At 33.3% G+C, this 22,013-nt stretch overlaps 3 protein-coding genes across 3 annotated transcripts; all 3 read left to right on the top strand.

The window, feature by feature from the left end:
- The first annotated feature begins 827 nt into the window (after positions 1-827).
- LOC108997482 lies at positions 828-2,575 on the top strand. The gene has a single exon (XM_035694007.1). The coding sequence runs from the start codon at positions 1,094-1,096 to the stop codon at positions 2,261-2,263; it is 1,170 nt and encodes a 389-aa protein (XP_035549900.1). The 5' UTR covers positions 828-1,093; the 3' UTR covers positions 2,264-2,575.
- A 2,223-nt stretch (positions 2,576-4,798) lies between these two features.
- On the top strand, positions 4,799-11,938 carry LOC108997427 (monodehydroascorbate reductase, chloroplastic/mitochondrial). Its single transcript, XM_018973703.2, has 17 exons — positions 4,799-4,943; positions 5,021-5,195; positions 5,517-5,616; positions 5,736-5,813; positions 6,119-6,190; positions 6,326-6,444; positions 6,534-6,618; positions 7,463-7,552; positions 9,147-9,248; positions 9,383-9,472; positions 9,661-9,741; positions 9,992-10,063; positions 10,131-10,225; positions 10,353-10,441; positions 10,537-10,599; positions 10,720-10,760; positions 11,511-11,938. The coding sequence occupies exons 1-17, from the start codon at positions 4,934-4,936 to the stop codon at positions 11,622-11,624; spliced, it is 1,476 nt and encodes a 491-aa protein (XP_018829248.1). The 5' UTR covers positions 4,799-4,933; the 3' UTR covers positions 11,625-11,938.
- An 8,194-nt stretch (positions 11,939-20,132) lies between these two features.
- Positions 20,133-21,566, top strand: LOC108997429 (heavy metal-associated isoprenylated plant protein 39-like). The gene is made up of 3 exons (XM_018973705.2): positions 20,133-20,354; positions 20,714-20,789; positions 21,072-21,566. The coding sequence occupies exons 1-3, from the start codon at positions 20,349-20,351 to the stop codon at positions 21,323-21,325; spliced, it is 336 nt and encodes a 111-aa protein (XP_018829250.1). The 5' UTR covers positions 20,133-20,348; the 3' UTR covers positions 21,326-21,566.
- Positions 21,567-22,013: the final 447 nt, after the last annotated feature.

Genomic DNA, 22,013 nt, shown 5'->3' with positions numbered 1-22,013 from the left:
CAACTCGCTCTTCTGGCTTGCTGAAAAAGCTCCTATTCTTTATAAATCACCAAAATTCCATTCTTTATCACCATATTCTTCCCATTTCTTTCCTAATGGGATTTTGGAGAAGGAAAATGATTTATCTACAATACATTTTACAACACATTGTACAACAATGTGTTAAATGAGGGACATTATTGTAAAATCATCTTATAAAAATAAGATGATTTTACAATAATGCCCCTCATTTAACACATTGTTGTACAATGTGTTGTAAAATGTATTGTAGGTGTATCACTACTCATTATTATTTATTATTTTATTTTTATATTTATTATTTTTTAATATTTTTTATTACTATTTACAAAATACTTCAAAATACCTCACTATCTAAATATAACCAGTCTTCAAGATCAAATTCATTTATTTATGAGTAGTATTATTTAAAAAAATTTATTCTATACACTATGCATATGATATGATCGAAATTTTAAAATTTATTATTTAAATTAAATTATATCACGTGAATGGTGTATGATATAAATATATTAAATAGAATTATTATTTGTTGAATTAAGGTTTGGGATGATAAATAATTCAATTCCTAAAGAAAATGTGTGTTAGCTAAGATCTAATTTTTATCCTTTTCTCAAAAAAAAAAAAAATGTAGAAACAACTACGTGAAAAACTACATCAAAAGCTCAAACCTTGATATAAGGGAAAAGTTCCAACAATAATTAAAAAAAAAAAAAAAATCTAAATTAGGGGAGAGTTGTGCCTTTGCACTCAACACAACATGCAACGTTGTGTTTATGGTTTTGTTTGATTTTATTTTCGTTGGAAGAGCGAGCCAAGTCAGCCGTCAGCGTCCACAAAAACGAAGGAGAAACGGTCTGGTCCTCAGAAGCCATGACCAGGTATCTCGCTCATATATAACATTCCAAACCGAGACCTTTATCCTTGCATCTCAATTTTTCTGACTTCTTCTTCTTCTTCATCAATTTTCCTACTCTTCTGCTTCTTTATTTCTCTCTGATTTTTCCCCCAGTAAAATAAAATCTTTGTAGTTTGTACTCGGGATCGTTCTACATCGAAATCTTTAGAGTCAACAATGCGTGCAACGGACAACCAGGGTTCTTTTCTGAACCGAATCAGTATCCGCCGGAACCAGGTGGTTTCCATGGATGGAAATCACGAGCAGGAGCTCCAGGACCTCGAGCTCTTCCAGAAACAGGTGGCGGACCGCTTCTCCGATCTCCTTTCATCCAGCTCCGAGGACGGCGCCGATGCCCTCCTCTCCGTCTCCTGGCTCCGCAAGCTCGTCGACGTGTTCCTTTGCTGCGAAGCTGATTTCAAGGCCGTTCTGGTAGTGGGCCGAGACCCTTCACAGATTTCCAAGCCCCCACTCGACCGGCTCGTCCCGGAGTACCTCGACCGCGTCGTGAAGGCGCTTGATGTTTGCAATGCAGTCTCGCACGGGGTAGAAGCGGTCAGACACTACCAGAAGCTGGGGGAGATCGCGGTTTCGGCGTTCGAACAGAGACCCATCTTCGATGGACAGGTCCGCCGTGCGAAGAAGGCCCTGAATTCTCTGATGCTGACTCTCGAGGAGCAAGAGGGTAGCAACCACAAGTCTGCGGAGCGAACCTGGTCTTTCGGGCGTAGAAGTGCCACCATCAAGGACCGAGCCCTGCCCGGACAAATTCAGTCCTTGTCGTGGAACATGGCGAATGGATGGTCGGCCGCGAAGCAAATCCAGGCCATGTCGGCGAATCTGGTGATGCCGCGTGGCGCGGAATCGTCCGGTCTGGCCTCGCCTGTCTACATAATGAGCACGGTCATGGTGTTTGTGATGTGGGCTTTGATAGCGGCGATACCGTGCCAGGAGAGGAACGGCTTGCCAACCTATTTCCCCTGGCCGCGGCAACAGGGCTGGGCCCAATCTATGGTGGCGCTGCAAGAGAAGATTTCGGAGGAGTGGAAGAAGAAGAGGGAGAAACCCCGCTTGGCCGGGCTACTGGAAGAGACGCAGAGATTGGAGAGGTTGGGGCAGTCTCTGATCGAATTCGCCGAGTCATTTCAGTTCCCGACGGAGGCTGAGGGCTTGGAGGAGGTGGTGGCGCAGGTGGCTGAATTAGCCGAAACTTGCAAGAAGATGGAGGAGGGGTTGGTGCCTTTGCAGCAACAAATCAGAGAGGTGTTTCATACGCTTGTGAGGAGCAGGACAGAGATTCTCCATGTGCTAGACCAAGTTGGGAAAGTGTCTGCATCCCCAATGTAAATATGGCACACAATAGAGAGGGGTACTGATCGATCCAGGCTCCTGAAGTTAGAAACTTTTTAGGTAATTTTGTTGATCCCAGGTTCAACTTGGTCACGGCAGATTATCATCTATGGTGTTCTTGGCCTATGAACAGAGGAAAGTTTGAACCTGTGATCATTGATTTGGATCTGTACAGGAGTCTTTTTTGGAATTGTAGCTTCAGCCACTGAGATTGCGCTGAAGTATGCATTGCTTAGTTCGAAATCTTACTGAAACTTCTTTGGTTGAAGAGAAATGTACATACCCAATTAAGGTTATTTTGTTCTTAAATGTTATTTTTGAGGTTCTTTCTCTTAGGAGGGTTGTCTTATTTGCGCGTTAATTGGTGACAATAGTGATAACTGATAAGGAACTTAACACTTTGATTTTGTTGCAAAGCAAAGGGAGCTTATCCCATTGTAGTAAAAAGACAATGGGAATGCCATTTGGAGGTGTCGAGTGTGATGGTTTCTGAAAAGATTCTCCCAGGAGTTTATCCCAAAAGAAAGACACGGTATTTTAGCCTTTAGGTTTGATGAGTTAAGCAGAGTCATGGGTAAACATGGGTGCCTAAGCAGGCTACTTCATATAACATGTAGGGGAAGTGAAAGTGAAGGATTTCTTTTTGAATTATCCGTTGTGTAAAAAATATGTGCACTCGCAATTAGTTGAGATTTTATCGTTGACATCTACTATCAATCAAATCAAAGAAAGTACACAAATTTATTAGTTTTTTTTAGGCAAGTTTCATCGATAAAGTAGAAGCTTGAGTCTGAAAATAATTATACAAATAATTATACAGGAGGATGTTTTTCACTATAAAAGTCTAGGAGATATTATAGGATTAAAATGAGGGGATGCTTCTAAATTTCAGTTTGGATGTTGCCAATTGCGTCAAGGTATGTGCGCATCGATTGAGATTGATGATTTTTTGTACCTTCCAATCTTCAAATTTGTGTAAACTGTAGTGGATATACCTTGTTATGACTTGCATTGTCAGTCTGAGGCTGCCTTTGGATTTGAAATAGTTTGCACTACCTGTTTTGAGTCCCCTTCTATTACAATCTTTTTAATGCCCTTGTTTGTTGTTTCCTGGATGGCCATAAGTGCTGCCGATGCTTCTCCCAAATTTGGGTTGGTGTTGTAGATGTAATTTGTCTGAACAAAGATTGAGTTTCTACTTTCTGATTTGTATACTGATGCTATGATGCTGCCGTGATCTCTTACTACTACATCAAATGTTAATGAATAGTAGCCTTCTGGAGGAGTTTGCCACTTTAGTTCCTATTGATGTTTTTTTATGGTCCAGGCTTTACTATGTTCTTTGTGGAGCTTTGTGACTCTGGAAACAAACTACTCAGTTGTTGGGCATTGGGTATTATGAAGAACTTGGTTTATGAGAAACCAAAGATTGTCCATGGCAAGAGTTGCAAAGAGTTGGAATGGATGAATTTCCTCTTCAAGAATTTTTATGAGAGGTGCAGGATTGATGATTATTTTGATCCAGTTTGAGATTGGCTGATTGGCAAAGGTGGAAATGTTGATTGGCCATTGAAATTGTCTTTGTAAGATTATAGAGAAGGGACAATTAAGGAAGAGGCGAGTGAGATTTTCTTCTTCAGTCTTGCAGAAGGCAAATGGTTTGATCTCTTTGAACGGTGAAAATTACTCTTTTGATGAGAGATTTGATGGATAGAATACTGTACATTATTTTCTAAAAAAAAGAGTTTAAGGCTTCGTTTGGTTACTAAACATCTCTCAACTTATCATTACAACTTTTTTAAATCCCAACATAAAATATAATAAACAATTCAATTTTTTCAAATCTCAAAATAATAATAATATTAAAAAATAATATTCTAACAATATTTTATCATATCAACTCAACTCAACTCAACTCACTTCAATATCCAAACGCAACCTAAACCTGTCCGGCATTTTAAGTTTTTAAAGCTTTTTCTAAATTTGAGAGTTTTGATTTTCTAGTATGGAGTTTTGTATGTTTGTTAGGTTGGCATAGGCTGAATTGACCGAAAAGTTACCATTGTTACGAAGAACCCATTTGATCTTATCTTCTATGTCGATGTAGTCATGAGAGTGGAGTTTTCAAGAAAGTACACAAATTACATTACATTAAAGAGCTATCATTTATGCTCTTTCAATGATCGAACCCAAACATCAGACTGCTTAGAAAAAAAAAGAACCCAAACATCGGAGACGCCTGAGTTGCTGCATTGAATTATGCCGACATTACGGTGTTTAGTTGTAATTGGATTAATTTGTTAAAATAATAAAATATTAAAAAAATCCTTCATAACTTTTTAATTATCACTTCTGAATATCTCATTAAATTAGTCAACACTATATTAAAATTTAATAAAAGATTGATAATTAAAAATGTAATCAACGGGTATTAAAAAAAAATGTAATCAACGGAATAAACCAATAGTCTGCGAGCGTGTAATCCGCGCCGTCGAGATATTTTCGGGGACACGTGGTATGATTTCCCAAAACGCTGGCAACGACCGTCGGTCTAAAGCTATAACGGTGTCCTGGCTCTTGGACCCGCTGTAGAGCCACCGACGTTTGGTTTGTTTATTCACGAGTTCCCATCTTAGATCACAGTGCAGAAAAGCTCCTACTATTTCTATGTCTGCAGGTTCAACTTCAATGCTCAATTCCTTCCTTCCTTCCGTAACGATTGCTCTAATTGCTTTTCTTTTTTTCAAGCTACAGTTCGTAGATTAATGGCCTCCATCTTAAACTCGTTGCCAACCAAGCATGGGCTGTCGCTCTGGTGCCCTCGTGCTGATTCTCTTCATCCAACTCACCAGCCTTCTTCGGTCGGATTCAGTGGCTTCCGGAGAAGCTACGTGGCCGCCTCTTCGGCATTCGCTAACGACAACAGAGAGTTCAGTTTATGAGTTTTTTTGTTTCGTTTCAGTTTTTGCTTTTTTGGGTTCCCGTTTGAAGTTAAGGTTTTGAGTCTGAAACTTACAGTTTCTCCTAAAATTTATTCTTAACACTCATCTTCCTTCAAGGGAATAATCCGACATACGAAATATTTAATTAAATAGATTAAGTTTACCAGAATTTAAATTCAAAACTTTGTTACGATACTATGTAAAATTCAACTATTCTCCCAAAAATTTAAGTCAAGGGAAGGAGTTAGATTCAATTACTGTGATTATATTATTGACGAGAAGGGATCTTTCAAATGCGATTTCGCTAGGTTTGTGATTGTTGGAGGTGGCAATGCGGCTGGTTACGCGGCTCGGACTTTAGTCGAACATGGCATGGCTGATGGACGACTCTGTATTGTGTCTAAAGAGGTGAGCCTGTCTTCATTTCTAGATTCATTTGATTAGCCACTGAGTTCGAATGATAATTTGAAATTTTAACTCACAAATTCTTTTATTATTTGAAAGCTCTTGGCTCTTTTTTTTCGCAGGCATACGCGCCTTATGAAAGGCCGGCTTTAACGAAAGCTTACTTGTTTCCTTTAGATAAGAAGCCAGCACGCTTACCTGTAAGGACTATCATTCTTTACGCATTGCATTAGTTTATGTACGCAATGCTTCGAAATTGTGATCTGAAGTTTTTGTTAAGAGAGCACCTGCTGTTAGATCGTGTCGTAAAACTTAGTTTGTATCCTCTAATGAAAGTTTGACACATCAATGTCCTACCTTGTGGCAGTTTTGATTCCTTGAATTTGAAATAGGATATGTTAAGCAAACCAAAAAGAAAAGACATACGATATTGTATAAAAATGCCATTTTCTTAATTATTGTTGGCAATGATCAGGAAGTATTCTGATTTTGAATGTTAATGTAGGGGTTCCATACCTGTGTTGGATCTGGTGGGGAAAGACAATCCCCTGACTGGTATAAAGAGAAAGGGATAGAGGTATTCTTCAGAATTCTTACACTGAGCAATGTACAAATTCATGGAACTTTTCCAATTTATTCTGAAGGGAACAGTCTTAATTATTATGTGAATTGCTATCCATAAGTTTGAAATCTTTGTTTTTCTCCTCCCTAGATGTTTTATGAAGATCCTGTAACAAGTGTCGATATCAAAAAGCAAACATTGATGACAAATTCAGGCAAGCTGCTTAAATATGGATCACTTATAATAGCTACAGGATCCACGACCTCAAGGTACTCTTGAAATTTTGAATTACTAAGTAATTTGAGTGCTTTCAGATTATGCATCTAAATGGTTCAATTTTTTTTCACTAATTTTTCAGGTTTCCAGAGAAAATTGGAGGAAGCCTACCTGGGGTTCACTATATCCGAGATGTTGCAGATGCTGATTCACTAATATCATCATTGGTAGTTTCTTTATCATCTTTTTATCGACTTCTTTTGACTTGTTTTGGTATGCTATGCTACTGAATACGCATATAATTTTTAAACAGTTGCACCAAGTGTATAAGTGTCGTATGAGATTCTTATCAAAATCCATATAATCTATATAGGTATTTACCTTCTTGTTAATAAGTAAGTTTATTTGTCAAACAAAACTGCTTGCTGTTAAAAGACGTCATCATATTCAACCAGAACATTTGAAGCTATGCTACATCAAGTGTTAAGCAAATTTAGCTAGCTTTTCATTTACATTTTCCTTCAGTATTCTTGAAGTGGAAGTTTGAAAATTGAAAATTCAGAAACTTCTATAAATGTTACCACAGAATGTCATCCTTTTATTAATACAGAATGAAATATACTTATTTGTTTTTTAGTTTTATCATATCAAAAGCCTCCTATGACAATCACTTAGATGTAGTGGAGAGAATTAGCCAGCTGTAGAGATAGGGACAATGATCCTTTTCATTTAACTTGATTTCGTTAAAAATATAGGATGCCTAATTATTTCACTTATGAACATAATCACTTTTGGACATTGTATTTCTAAAATATCTCATATTTTACACCAAATAGATAGTGTTCATGTTAAGTGAAATGGAGAGGATCCTATAATGTGGAACTGGTGAAATTCTCAGATGTCAACTCTCTGTATGGATAGATGTGTACCCATTGAGATTTGTGACGCGCTAAAATTTTGTTAAAATTGATTTCAGAGGCTATTTTGTGATCTGCATGTTCATCAATGATTGCTTCATAGCTGGAAGCTGCTTATTCCTGGTTTTATATTGACTTCCCATTTTATTTTTAGGAGAGGGCACAGAAGGTGGTCATTGTTGGAGGTGGTTATATTGGCATGGAGGTTGCTGCTGCAGCTGTTGGCTGGAATCTTGATACGACGGTATGTTTTCTGTCCAATCAGCTGCTTAGGTAGGGATGGATTTAGTTAATGAAAGTGGCGAATATTGGAACTTACAGAACTCATAATCATTTCTATTCACATTTTTGGAACATAATTGTTAGGCGTGTTCATCCGGGTTCCAACCCGGGAACCCGGGTATACCCGGACCGGAACCCGGATCTCAAATCCAGACCGAAACCCGGACCGGATTGATCCAGGTTAGATCCGGGCCGAAACCCGGGTGAATCCGGGTTTTTAAAACCCGGAAATCCGGGTTCCGGATCGTATCCGGATTTTAGACAAAGATGAAAGAAGCCTTTCATCGACTTCAAATTCCAGATACACTTTCAAAAAAAAAAATTTCCAGATACACTGGACTCAACTGTGGTGTTTATGGAAATTTTCTTGGACTGAAACAAGCATGGATGAGTACATTATTTATACAAACAGAGAGTGAAAATGACGAAGGAAATAAATTTGGGCTTTTTTCCTTCAAGTTTCTCAACAACCAAACAGATAAAATACAGAAAGTCGATACCCAATACAGATTAAAACAAAAAACAAGTTTCCAAACATTCCAAAAATACACGGTCACCAGCAAATCAAAGCAGCCATCCACCACTGCACGACCCATCTCAACGGCAAATAGATGCAGCGACGGCGAAGGAGATGCGCCCGACGGGGTTACGATGGCGGCGGCTAGGGACCTAGGGTTTCTACTTCTGCGGCAGCGCAACGAGAGAGATAGATATATATATATATATATATATATGAGTCGGGGGGTTTACCGGAATAACGATCTAAGGTCGACGACGACAGAGATGTGGCGACGGCGTCGCGATGGCAGCAGCAAGAGACTAGGAAACAAACGAGAGGAGAGAGAGAGAGAGAGAGAGGAGACAGTAAGTGAGTAGAGCGGAGGGGGGGGTTTTTTGGTTTTTTTTTTAAAGGACCACCGGTACCGGGTTAACCCGTACCCGGACCGTGTTGGTCCGGGTTTTATAATCCGGGTTTCGGATCCGTTATGATCCGGGCCGAAACCCGGAACCGGAATCCGGTTTCCCGGGTTTCGGACCGGGCCGGGAAAAAACCCGGCCCGTATGAACAGTGCTAATAATTGTTGTTTGATGTACCTGGGCCTCTGCTCTGATAACCCCTGCCAACTCTTATCTTATTTGACTGGTTTCTCAAGACTATGAACAGTGCTAATAATTGTTGTTTGATGTACCTGGGCCTCTGCTCTGATAACCCCTGCCAACTCTTATCTTATTTGACTGGTTTCTCAAGTTCACTTTTAAAAGTTTTATCTTATTGCCCAGAAAATCCTCAATACCTTAATTAAAGCTATTCTTGTTCCAATATCGGTTTGGATTGCTCAGTAGATATGTCATGAAGCAGTTTTTACATGATGGGCAGCTTGTGAAAGTTTTCCTTCTATATGATGGGAAAACTTGATGGCATGAAACTTCAGCAGAACCGCAATTTAATCCATCTCAGTGTTATTTGAATTTCTTCCATCCTTTTGTTGAATAAAGCACAGAATGTGTACTCTTACATGGTGATAACCTCACTTTTTTTTTTTCCTTAAAAAAAGATCATATTTCCAGAGAGTCATCTTTTGCAAAGACTATTTACTCCTTCTCTAGCGCGAAGATATGAAGAACTCTATCAAGAGTATGGTGTCAAATTCTTGAAGGTACTCTCTCTCTCTCTCACACATACATGCACATGCATCATTTGTGTAAAATAGTTGTGTTTAAGTTGTGAGCAGCTGCCATTTGATTATTTCCCTACAAAGAGACTATGTTAGCTTGTTTCCTTGTCAACCAGGGTGTCTCCATTAAAAACTTAGAAGCTGGTCCTGATGGACGTGTAGCTGCTGTCAAACTGGGGGATGGATCTACCATAGAGGCGGACACAGTAATCTTCTGCCCATGTTTGTGAATTATATTTTACACATTTATTCTTATCTAGGGACAAGTATCCTCGTCGTTCACTGCATGCTTTATAATTTCATGAGAATGAAATTTGATCTGTCTTGTTTGAACATGCGAGGTTAAGATTTAGAAGTAGATGAAATGGAAAATGCTTTTTTTTTTTTTTTGCAGGTAATTATTGGTATTGGAGCAAAACCTGTCGTCAGTCCCTTTGAAAGTGTGCACTTAAACACCACTGTTGGTGGAATACAGGTAAGTCTAATTTTAAATTATTCTTAGGTAGCGAAAATTAATGCAAATTTGACTTGAAATACTTTGTGCAATCATAAAGCTGATAATAAATTGTTGCAAGCTAACACCACTAAAATAAAGTGTCTTTTCATTCAATAATCATGATAATAAGTTTGTTTCCAACTGTAACTTTGCTTACATTAGGGGCCAGAGAAAAAAATAGATAAATCAACGTTTGTGTAGACATGATATATATAATATCAAATCTCAGGTTGATGGTCAATTCAGGACAAGTATTCCTGGAATTTTTGCAGTTGGAGACGTCGCAGCTTTCCCATTAAAGGTACGTTTGTCTCAAATTTTGCTGTAACAACCTTAATCTAAAAATGCGTGTGGTTTGCACCTTATAGATTTATGACCGTATAGCTCGAGTTGAACATGTGGATCATGCTCGTCGGTCAGCTCAACATTGCATTAAAGCGTTACTGAGTGCCCAAACACACACGTATGTCAGTTTCTTTTCTCGTACTTAATGTCCAGGACATAACATTGTTGTCAGTGTCTTTTTCTCCCTTCTGAATCATTCTATTCATTGATTTGCGTCGCTAATTGCTTTACTTTTTGATTTACAGGTATGATTATCTTCCATATTTTTATTCGAGGGTATTTGAGTATGAAGGTAGCCCAAGAAAAATATGGTGGCAATTTTTTGGGGATAATGGTAAGAATCTGTAATGCATGTACTGTAGCATTGAATGCTAGATATTTTTCCTTATACTGGGCACTCTGTCATAGTTTTTTTTCCCTTCTGAACAGTTGGAGAGACGATTGAAATCGGAAATTTCGATCCTAAGTTAGCTACTTTCTGGATAGATTCTGGTACTGTAATTCATTTGAAATTCTCTCTCTCTCTCTCTCTCTCTCTCTCTCTTCATGCGTGTATGCATGTTTAATTTTCTGTTATTGAAAAAGGATGAATAGTTTATTCTTGTCTTACAGGTAAACTGAAAGGAGTTCTTCTTGAAAGTGGAAGTACTGAGGTATTTTTTTCTATCATCAATACAACAAAAGAGAAAAGTTTGTGGCAATTTTTTTGGAAGATTTTCGTGAAACTTGGGATGTTATTTGTGATAGCTGAATAACACAACAATATGATGTATTTATCACGGGAGAAAATTCATGATCAACGAGTCTGTTTTAATAGGTCTCACAAGTCTTAGGTTCACGCATATACGTGTCTACTAGAACATATCTGCACATTATTTCTGATGCCAGAGTATTGCATAAGCAATTGAGAAAATGAAATTTTTTTTCTCATCAGCCACTATGTACTATCCCACACCCCACACCCTACATCCTATGAAAAAAAAAAAAAAAAAAAAGATGTTAGGTGTAGGGTGTGAGAGTGAATAGTGGCTGATGTATAGCAAAATCGGGTAAGTCAACCTCTGTGCAACCCAAAATTGATAACATGTTTTAGACATACCCATTTAATTAATCAAGTAAACCAAAAGTCGTAAGTAGGAACGGAATTTGAAACCAAAGTCATTTTACAGCTCGATTGTTGGGGTAAGATTTTTAACTCTCGTATTCCTGCATAGATTCTGGGCAATCAATTGGAGCCTGGAGAGAGGACAAGAAACTGATATCTAACATTTAAATATAGATTTTTTTTGGTTCTGTAAATTGCCTCCCACTTTATTATATTAAGCAGACTCTGGATTATTGAACTATTATACTGCCTTTGGCTTAGTAGACTATAAAACTGACGCCTTGTTATGCTGTTTAAGGAATTTCAACTCCTTCCTGAACTTGCAAGGAGGCAGCCTTTTGTTGACAAATCCAGGCTTCAGAATGCATCTTCAGTTGAGGAGGCTCTAGAAGTTGCTCGGACTGCCTTATAAGTTGAATCTGCATCCACAAAATAGTGCAGGCAAATTTTCAAAGTGCTGATCATGAACCGACATTTCTTCTCTTACCAATATGCAATCAATATAAATCTTCAATAGAACTTTGCAGAAGCAGTAGTAGTTCTAATAATGATGTTTTATTTGGGGATTATTTTTCCTCATTCTCATGATCTATACATTGGAGTTTGTGGAATCTTTGGTTGTGCACCAAAGACAGTATGCAGAGAGAGAGAGAGAGACAGATGGTACTTGTGTATGCAATATAATATGATATTTTTCATTTTTTACTAATATATGAAAATCCAAATCATCTAATGACTCTCTCTCTCTCTCCCCCCTAAACAAATGCAATTTTATTAATAGAAAAATACTTAATAAGGTTGGGTCAAAACCGAAATTCAACAACCTGAACAGCCTAGTGGCACACAAGCCGACAAGGCCAAAAATCAAGAATCGACCCAAAGTTCAGGAGACAATGAACTTTATTACAAAACCGAGAAAGGCCCATCTCAGATCATTTACCCATACAGGTGTCTGTCAACTTGACTCAAATCAATACATTCAACTCCCATCTTTGTTATATTTAGCCCTCTTTTATTTTCACAACTTTTTTTTTTCGACAAATTTACTGCATTAATAAAGATAAAGGTTCATATAATATTAATTACAACAAACCAAATTAAAGAGGGTCCTTATCAATATGAAAATTAAGTAAACTAAGAGAATTGAGGAGAGCAGTATGCTTTCATAAAGGTTGATGAAGGCTGTCCATTGCACTATATCATGCAAGCATCAATTTTGAGATTATGCTTTCATAAAGGTTGATGAAGGCTGTCCATTGCACTATATCATGCAAGCATCAATTTTGAGATCGATGAATTTTCTTCAATGTCCATGATTCCATAGATTTCAATAGGTGTAGCATATCTTTTGTTTTCATAATTATTTTCAACTTATATCATTTTATCTAATTATTATAATTTTTTCAAATTTCTATACAAAATAAAATAAAAAATTTTATTTTTTCAAATCTTAAAATAAAAATAATATTAGAAAAATATATTCTAACAATATTTTATTTAATTTTTAATTTTCAACTTTCATCTCAATCTATCTTATCTTATATTAAAAAACAAACAAGGCTTTAAGCCCGTTTAGATTGGATTGAGAAGTAATCTCAACTAATCTAATCTCATCATTATAATTTTATTAAATTTTTATACAAAATATAATAAATAATTTAATTTTTTTAAATTTTAAAATAATAATAATATTAAAAAATAATATTTTATTTAACTTATCCAAAACATCTCATTTTATCTTTTAATCCAAAACGAGGTCTTATCGGTACGATTTCTTTTTGCAGAACAGATCTTTGCGCTCTTTTACACGAAAATAATTGCACCTACCATTACGAGAGGAACGAAACACAACCACTAAATTCCAAATTACCTTAAATGGCCCTCACATTCCTACCAACCTTAGATGTTTTTTTAGTTACTAGAAATATAAGTTTCCCGTACTTTTTTTTAAAAAAAATCGGATAAATTTAAAATTTTTATGAAAAAATTATTTTTTTGATAATAAATTCTACTTAAAAAAAATAAAATAAATATGCAATATTTAAATACTATAAAATTATATTTAACATTATTCTTTAGTTATTTATACAAATCAAATATGCATAGGCTCAGAAAGAAAGAAAAAAAGAAGAAAAAAAAAGTTGACAAGCATAGATAGGAATTGAGATCTTGACAGGTAAAAAAAGCCTCAGTGGAACATTTTTAATATCAAACGTGATAGTCCCACATTAAAAGTAGTGTTTCCACCATTGTTTTTAATTTCGTATCGTACCGGCCGGTACGGCCGAAATTTTTCGTTTCGGCCGTCCGGCCGGTACAGGTACTAGATATATACCGTACCAGCCAAAATACCGGCCGTTTCGGCCGGTACCGGCCGTTTCGGCCTAAATTTCGGCCTGTACCGGCCTGTACCGGCCTATATTTCGGCCGGTACCGGCCGATATTTCGGCCTGTGTTTTTTTTTTTTTTTTTTCGTTTTTTCAAACTACAAGTTTATTTTTTGATCCCCAATTTTAGATTAGACTATTTATAATTTATATGTATGTATGTATTTATATATAATTTATTCATATATAAACTATTATTTTAGAATATAATTGTTATATATATTTATATATATAATTTATTCATATATCGACTATCCCGAAACGGTACACGAAACGGTACCGGTACCGAAATATTTCGTTCCAGTGTCTTGACCGGTACGCCATCCGGTACGGTATTCAAAACATTGGTTTCCACATCAATCTTTAAAAAATAAATTATTAATAATTTACATAAAATAATCTTAAAATGTCAAAAAAAAAAAAAAATCAAACGGTAGCCGAATAGCCTTTCAGGGAAGAGGGATCCACTCGAATCACTCTCATCATGGATGGCCGACACCCTATTTATGAGTGATACGGTGCTACGTTCATCGCTTTCAGCCGAATTATTTTTAGGCATAATTGATTTCTTTAATATGTGCGGTTTTTCTTCAGCTGAAGGGTGTAATTCAGTTCAATCCGGTTTTATACAATTTTTTTAAAATTAAATCGATATATATCGATTTTAAAATTTTAAAAAATTGATATCAAACCGATTTATTATTAAAATTAAAATTTTTAATTTTTTCGATTTCGGTTTGATTCAATCTAATTTTTTCGATTTTATAAATTATCTATATTAGTAATAATATGTTATTTACAAATCTATTAGTCTATTTATATTTTATTTTATAATAATTAGCACATATTAGTATAATATTGAATTTAACTATATTCTATATAAGTTTTATAATTTTTATATGATTATATATAATCAAATGTGTAAAAATATATTTACAAAAAGAATATATATTATAATTTATTATACTGAAAATGTATCCTTGATATATATATATTTATCAAACGTAAATTTATATTAATAACTTAATATTACTGTTTATGTTTAAAATTAAAATTTTATTATATGAATTTTATATTATAAGATTAAAATTTATATGTTTATATCAAATATTATATTAAAGGTTATAAGATTATTTTGATGTTATAAGATTAATAGAATTGAATAATACGATTAAAATCTCATATTATATTAATTAATAATTTAGCATATATATTATATAATATAATATAACAATTTTTATATAATATAAAAAATTATAAATATATATATATATATATTGGTATGATTCGGTTTGAACCGATTTTAAAAATATAAAAACTTTTAAAATAGAAAAACCTGTACTGCACCAGCTTATCATTCATTTCATTTTTTAAAAATTAGTACCGCATTAAACCACTTAAAAATCGTACCGAACTCATTGATTCGATTTAGTCCAGTCTAGTTTAATCGATTTTCTAATTTGTTTTTTATTTTAACCTCCTTAGGAAGGATCCTAGAAACTTTAGAACAACTCGACATCATACATGGTATAAATTACATGCCATGTATATGTATATATTGAGGCTAATAAATTCAACATTTAATTGTCCAAACTGTTATCAACTCTCACTAACAACTAACAATTGTTAGTACCTTTTTCTCTAACTTCTTGACCAACTTGAATGGTCTAATACACAGATATACAAACACAACATCAAATGCTCATATGGGTTTCATTTTGTTCAAAAATTTATATACACATAATATTAAATATTGTAAGATACACATGATACGTCTCTCTTTTCCGAATTAATCATTTAATTCCATCGTTGCAATTATTGAAGACTTTTATCATGCAATGCACGTCTCTATGGTCGTGAAATAATAAAACAATTTATGTGTAATGAGTGGAATTCAATTTTGATGCCTTATTTACAAGATAATTTCATTTTCTTTTTTCAAGTCGGTCGGTCCTTGTCTACAAAAGTTAGGTCAATTATTGAATGATCCCTTTTAATTTCAAAGGTCATGGCCTTTTCGTTACGTAAAATTTACGCGTTTTGGAGAAGAATAAGGCTATTTATGTGACTATGTACCTCTATTTTGCTTCCTCCTGTTCATGTATTTACTTTTTTAATTTTTTTTTTTACTTATTGAAGTGATCAGTATATTAATATTATTTTATATTTTTTTAAAATATTAAAAATATATAAATTAATAAAATTAAAATATAAATTTTATCTATGACATGCCCAGCAATCATTACTGATGGCACCCTAGTAGTACTCTTTACAAAATAATTCAAGAAACCGTATAATTATCTAGAAGAATGAAATTTCACACTTAATCTGAAGAATAAATCTTAACAATCTCTTAATATTGTACACTTTATATTATTTTTAATTTTTATTATTATTTTTTTATCAAATATTTATTATATGAATAATAAATAGAAATTTTGAAATAATTTTAAAAAAATAAACTAAAAAAATTTTAAAAATTTTAAAAAAATATAAAATATGATGAAAATTGTGTAGAAAAACTCCAATCTGAATAGCTAGTCTAAAGTAGTCTTGGCTTTAGACGTTTTCGCGCACACTTTCTACGACCTTTCCCAATCGATAAAGATGTTGAAAAGCCATACATTAATAATGCTTACGAAGTTTCTTTTGGGCTTGCTGGGAAAGTAGGATAATCTCGTCCATATTAAATATTTGTTTAATTTTTTTAAAATATTATTTAAATATAAATACTTTTTAATTTTAAACTTTTTATAATTTTTTAACTTTATAATACAAAAAAAATACTAATTTTTTAAATTTCGAAACATAAATTATATTAAAAAATTATATTCTAATTTTATAATATTTTTATTCTACTTTATCTCTCCTATTCTCTTTTTGAGTAATTCTACATATAATTGTGAAGAGTACGTAAATGTCGCGTAATTGTTTTGAAAAATAGTGAATGTCTACTATTAAATTAATTTTTTCATGTAATTCTAATATTTTATTCATTTTTTTCAAAGCGATTATGCGACGGTAGTACAATTCACGATTACAAATATATTTTTTCTTTTCTAAAATCCAATAAAACTAAATTAACCAATTAAATCATGACACTTTGGTGGTGAAAGTATATTTCTTGATGTAGATGATCAAGGTATTAGTGTTTCATCAAACAAATCTTTTGAGCCAAGTTCAAATGTAGGAGAAGCATCAGCTACATTAATGGTTATTAAAGAAGTTGAAAAGTTAAAATTGGAAAGAATAATCTTCGAAGGATATTCACAAGTCACTATCCAAGCAATTTTAAATATCTCTTCAGTTCAAGAATGGATCATGAGTCCGATCATCAATGACATCAGACATTATCTAAACTCATTCAAGGAATGGAAGGTGAGGAAAATTTATTGATCCAAAAATTGATGCGCGCATAACTTAGCTTAATGGGCAGCGACAACGTAAGCCTTTGATAACATCCCTCTAATCCAAATTCCCCCTTCATTACTGTAATTCTATAGAAAAAGACCCACCCAATGATGTAACTTATTAATTTCCTGCTACTAAAATGTTATGTACTCTATTCTTATAAATATTATGTAACTTGCTTAAACCAAAAAATAAAAAAAATAAAAAAAATAAAAATAAAAATAAAAATCTTTTGAGCCAAGTGGGTCTCCCGATGGCTCGAGTCATTAACTAAAACCTTATCTTGTATGGTGCCTTTTTTCCTAGTGATATCATATCACTGTCGAGTGATGACGTGTGGGAATATTCTGATATTAATTATCGAGTTTGTTATATTTATAAGTGAAATACGTTTTAATAAAATTACATACTATCGTTTTTTTTAAATAGAAATAATATTTACATATTATTTTTTAAAAAATAGATAAATTTAAGATCAATATAAAAAATAATTTTTTAATAATAAATTTTATTTTTTTTAAATTCGCTTAGCTTATATATTCCGGACTTTATCAAGCATTCCTTAAAAAAAAAAAAAAAAAAAAAAGTGTAAGATTTGGTCGTTAGAGAACAATTTTACATACTTAATAGCATTTAATGCTCTAGACTTCATATAAAGTTTAAACCCTTTCTGATTGTTTGACATAATTGACGGTTAAATTGGAGGGAGAGATAAATAATATGGGTAGTGATACGCTTACCACGCTATACTACCGGTCTACTACTGACAAAAAAAATATAAAATTCGTTTATATCAATATTCAAAGCAAAATGGTAGCCCACGAGTTTACTCTCTCATTTTCACCTTTCATCTATTTAATTTTAATTTTTAATTTTTTAATTTTTTAATTTAATAATTAAGGAAATAAAATTTAGAATAATGATATATTTTTTTATTTTTTAAAAATATGAATAAAAAAGAAAAAAAAAATATAAAATTTATACCAATAAACATGCTCAATCGTATGTTAAAAATGTGAAATTTATATTAGAAAAAAGATAATACTAATCTTCTCGCTACCGTTTGCATTTTTTTTTTTACTTTAAGATTATGGAAGTATTTTTTAATAATGTTATCAATTTTTTAAAAAAATATATATATAAATTAAGAAAAAAAAATATCAAAATAATTAACGAAAATCAATCGTAGCTGTAATGCCACCCTAAATTTAAAGAAAATGATACTCTTATCATTAGTTCTTACAGCTCGGTGTTACTGTTAAAATTTTTTCTTTTTTTTTTTTTTTTACTTAATTATTATTAAATTATTTTTTAATAATATCGTGATTTTTTTTATTTTTTTAAATATATTTAAAAGTGTAAAAAAACATATATAAAAAAAAATATATATAATCGTGGCTTATTCAAAACCTATTTACGATATAATAATATCGTGATTTATTTTTTTATTTTTTTTATTTTTTGCATCTTCGATCCAAAACCTATTCAACGAAGAGAAAAGTATAAAAAAAAAAAAAAAAATTCTCTTTCTTTCGCACCCTCCTATTCATGTTTTTCATCTTCTATTGCAGTCCATACACACTAAGAAGTACTAAATATTGTAAAGTGATCCATATAATGTATTTATTTCTTTTTAAAACTTCACCAATATTTAATTTGATTAAGTACTTAAATAAGATTGATTTCTATTCTTTCGAGTAATGTTAGATATAATCGTGGAGTGCATAAATACTACACAATTATTTTGGAAAAGAGTAGAATATATTATTAAAAAATTAATTTTTTTTATGTGGATCTTATATTTACTCATTTTTTTTAAAAAAATTATGCAATATTTGTCCACTCCACAATGCAAATATCATTTCTACTCAGCTACACCTTTATGTGCTCGAAGACGTTGATAGAAATAAAAAACTAGACCACCCCCAATGGTTTTTGTAAAACCTATTTTTATGTAAAATTTTTAAAAAAGTAGCTCAAAAGTGCCTCCAATGGATCATTTATTTTCAAATCTATTTTACATTTTGCTACAGTATTCAGCTACATTTAGCATGAACTATTCACAAATGTAAAAATATTTTATTTATTTATTTTCTTTTTATGTACTTTATCTCTCACAATAATTTCTCTCTTTGTACTTTTTTTTCCAACAAACCATTAAATAATATAATATAAAAAAATAGATAAATTGATGTATGATATATTGTAAAAATCAGTATGTAAAATAAAAAAAATAAATTTTAGTGATATATTTTAAAAGATAAAATACATAAACTATTGGAAGTGCTATGTGTAGGAGTGTGGAATTGGATGATGCGTCCAATTACAAACTTTTACACCCTTAACCACTCCCTTAAATCATGGTAATTTCATTTGATAAAAAAAAATGATTTGAACCAAGCAATGACTGAAAACCTAAACTAAGTCTCAAACTAGACACCAGTACTCAATTAACCCCACTTAGTCCCATTGAAACCATCTCTTTCGGCCAAGCTTCTTGAGCAAGATTTCTCCCACTTTCAATGCTATGATTTGGCTATCATGACTTCTCAAGATCAGCCCAAATAGTGGCTTGATGTCTAGTCAAACCACCCCACGTTAGCCCTCACCCACTCGACTAGACTGCAGTTGGAAATTAGCTGCACTCTGCATCTCATTCCTCCTCCCTTTTTCACAACTTACCTTCATATCACTTGGCCATCCAAGCACCCCCCATGTTAGCCCTTCACCTATACCCACGTCCACCCCATTTGCTACCCATACTTTGTATTCTTCACTTGTCTTCCAACAGAGAAGCCAAGAGAGAATTGAGAGAGAGTTTTCTGCCCTTTTTTGTTCTAGAATTCTAGCCCTTTGTAATTCAAATTCTATAGCTCAATCCTCTTGTATTCCTTATTAAAAATTGCTTACATGTAATGATTTTTAATCACATAACATCTCATAGGATAAGAATACGACGTGTCGATACTCTCAAGACTGTTCAAGAATTAGTAGATACAAATACCACGGCCAATACCATGACTTGGTACACAACTTTCGGGTCCACCTGCTACTCTCCAATTTAGTTGATTTTTTTTTTCTTGACTTGTTTTTAGAATTCCCCCTAGTTTTATTTAAGTCCTGCCAACTTCCAAAACTTGTTCATCGAAGAGAAAAAGTCTTGGGGTTCTCTCTTTCTTCGCATATTCTCCTTCTTCAGCTGCTTCACTTATAGAATCTCTGCTCATCCATTCATCTTATATTATATATATGTGATTGGTTAAACTAAGCTTTGTTAAAACACATTTATTTTGCTTCCCCTTCCCTCCCGCCTGTGTGAGAACTTTGGACCCAGGAAAATGAAGGTGAGGTTTCCCTCCATGCCAGTGTAACTTCTGGTTGTTTCACGATTTTTTTAATATAGTAAACTGCATGCAATTTTTATACTGTAGAGTTCTTGATGAACTTTACAATTGATATTCCAGAATTCGTTGTTTTCTTTGATCATTTTCTTCATTGCACTTGTCACTGTTCTTGAAACTATCCCTTCTCTGAAGACCACTGGATTATTCATAAGCAGACATTGGAAATTGATTTCCAAAAGTATGAACTTTTCTGGGATGATCGTCTTTCTTTATTTAGAGAGTATTACTGTTTCTGTTTCATCATAGTCATGTTTGTTGTCTCCAATCTCTGAAACAAAAATATATTGTTTTTGTTGCAGAAAGTTGTGTTGAAGCTGGACTTGCACGATAACAGAGAAAAACAGAAGGCCCTGAAAGCAGTTTCCAGCCTTATAGGTATAGACTCTAACAGGTTTCCAGCTGCCTGTGTTTTGTTAATGGCAAAGACAATGAAACATATTGGTCGTGCCATCTGTGTGTCAAGATTTCTCTTAAGATTAATTGAATGCAACTTTTGTGATTCAGATAATTTTATTTCTGTTTTTCCTGCAAATATGTGCGACCAATTGGAGCTATCAATCCTATCTAATTAAACGTCTCGGATTTGATTGAAAAAAGAAAACTTAATCATTCTCTACATAACTTATCTAATTCTGCTCTGTTCAACAACATTTGCAGGCATTGATTCAATTGATATGAACATGGAGGAGAAAAAACTGACAGTCATTGGCATGGTAGACCCGGTGGATGTTGTGAGGAAGGTGAGCAAATTTTGGCACACAGAACTTCTGACCGTTGGGCCTGCAAAAGAGGAGGAGAAAGAAGAGAAGAAGGATGACGCTAATACAACACAACCTCCTCCCGTGCTCACATACTATTATTATCCGCCACATCATGGAGAAGAGTATCAAAATAACTGTGTCATATGCTGATTTTCGAGGCCTGAGGAAAATTGAGTTTGGATAGTGGAAGTGTTTGAGAGAAAAGATAGTGTTTGAGAATAGTAGTGAGAAGAGATTGAGAAAATATGCGGGTCTATTAAAAGTGTTCTGAATTGTTTGGATGTATGAATTATATTGGGTTGTTGACTTTTAAATAGAAATGTAAAAAAGGTGTGGGACCCATCAATTATAGAATTTATTAATAATAATGGTGAAATGATGATTTTATTTATATATTGTTGAAATAAATAGAATTATTATTTATCAAATGTAGTGCAACCATCTTTGAAAAATCTCTTTGCACACAATTTTTTTAAAAAATTTTTATTCGTATTGTAATTAAGCTAAAAATCATTTTTTCGCTATATTTTTTTTAAACGCACAGATACGTTCTTTGGAATTTTTTCGGCACTCCGAGAGTTATTTAATTAAATCCAATCGAAATTATATTAAAAATTAAAAAATAAAAACAACAGTTTGTATCATCCAAAATTATTCGAGAATATTGAAATTATTTAATTCCAAACTTGTTAAAAAAATCAAATTTCTTAATTTTTGTTAACACAAGATCCTCATGTGGCCGTAATATGATTAAATTTTTTATTGCTAGTGTGCTCATATAAGCAATAAAAGTCAATTTTCTTCTTCTACATCTATTTCTATCCAATTTCAACATCAG

Source organism: Juglans regia, chromosome 9 (genome assembly GCF_001411555.2).
Source record: "Juglans regia cultivar Chandler chromosome 9, Walnut 2.0, whole genome shotgun sequence".
Taxonomy (NCBI): Eukaryota; Viridiplantae; Streptophyta; class Magnoliopsida; order Fagales; family Juglandaceae; genus Juglans; species Juglans regia.
The sequence above is the reverse complement of the archived record's forward strand: the minus strand, read 5'-3'. Positions and strand labels throughout refer to the sequence as shown.